This window comes from Perkinsus marinus, assembly GCF_000006405.1.
Source record: "Perkinsus marinus ATCC 50983 genomic scaffold scf_1104296960738, whole genome shotgun sequence".
NCBI classification, from domain to species: Eukaryota; Perkinsozoa; order Perkinsida; family Perkinsidae; genus Perkinsus; species Perkinsus marinus.
The window spans coordinates 1-1,184 of NW_003205996.1; the positions used below are offsets into that span (position 1 = coordinate 1).

At 53.2% G+C, this 1,184-nt stretch overlaps 1 protein-coding gene across 1 annotated transcript; it reads right to left on the reverse strand.

Annotated features, from left to right (window-relative positions):
* Nucleotides 1-228: 228 nt before the first annotated feature.
* Nucleotides 229-1,031, reverse strand: Pmar_PMAR021252 (hypothetical protein; the record flags this gene model as incomplete). The annotated part of the gene is made up of 4 exons (XM_002772580.1): nucleotides 229-516; nucleotides 567-715; nucleotides 765-869; nucleotides 918-1,031. Coding segments are annotated over 4 exons (656 nt in total), but the record flags the coding sequence as incomplete, so codon positions are not given.
* Nucleotides 1,032-1,184: the final 153 nt, after the last annotated feature.

Sequence of the window (1,184 nt, forward strand, 5' to 3'; positions counted from 1 at the left end):
GCCTCAGTGAGGACCGACGCCGCTACGTATCTTCAATAATGTAAACCAGTTTGGTTCCAAAAGATGGAGTCGACTTACTTCACAGCTCTGCCGAGTCTTCGACATGGTAGCGTTGGTGTATTCAGCACAACCCTCGCCCATCGTACCGAGTCCATAAGCCCGGATGGGTCTATACCCGCCTCTCGGCAAATCGCGCTCCATAGAATATCCTTGTTGTTATTGACATACCCGGCATCGTCCAACGTCTTCAATCGGAGAGCGAACATCTCCCTGCTGAACCCAATGGCACCGTCAGAGAAGTACTGATAGGCTTCCTCAGGAGTACTGAAACTACGCTTGAGAACATCGATGAATTCATCAAGGCAGTGTCGGCTTTCGTGAGCCATCGGGAGGACGTCAATAAGAGGCGACCTTCTACGGGTAACAGCAGCAGATACGGGCCGAGCCTTTCGATGTGCATTGGAGGCCCGTCCCTGCTTCACCACTACCTGATCGTCGTAGCGATCGACTAACCGCCTACCATAAAAGGAATCTCCACACATAGGAACAGGAGATAGCGGGCTCACCCTAGGGTTTCCTTGTTCGACCGGAGCAGCTCCTCTATAGGCGATACTGACTGCCCCCCAGTACCCTCCTTTCGATTCTGATACACCATAAGAGCTCCCAGCGCCTCATAGGAGGCCTGCATGGACTTCACCAGAGCAGAGATAGTGAACTGAGACCAGCCGGCACCTCTAGTTGATGCAATACCCAAGCATCGCTACCTCCATCTCGCTTTGCTTAGCTTCCTGTTGGCTCAGTCGAGCGTCAAGGTCGGTCTTGATGGTCTCCTGGGCTTCCATACCACTCTCCAGTGAGGCGACCAATTCCTGAAGCCCAACTGAGCACCCAAGTGATAGTCGCCATTGACAGTGTACATTCCTCGTTCCTTCACAGAGATGGTCAGTCACTAGAGCGGTCACTCGGATGAGTTCTTCGTCAGAGCTATCGGCAGTCAGCCCATCTGCCCCCTCACAAGACTGGGGCTTCATCAACCCTAACACCCCAACTCTCTATCTATGGAATGAGATATCGGACCTTCTAGTTTCCGTGCGACCTTCCTGGTTTCCTCCACTCCTTGTTCATCGCCCTTCACTCCACACAACCCTTCCCGAGGGCCCTAGAGAGCAACGACGATGACGTTG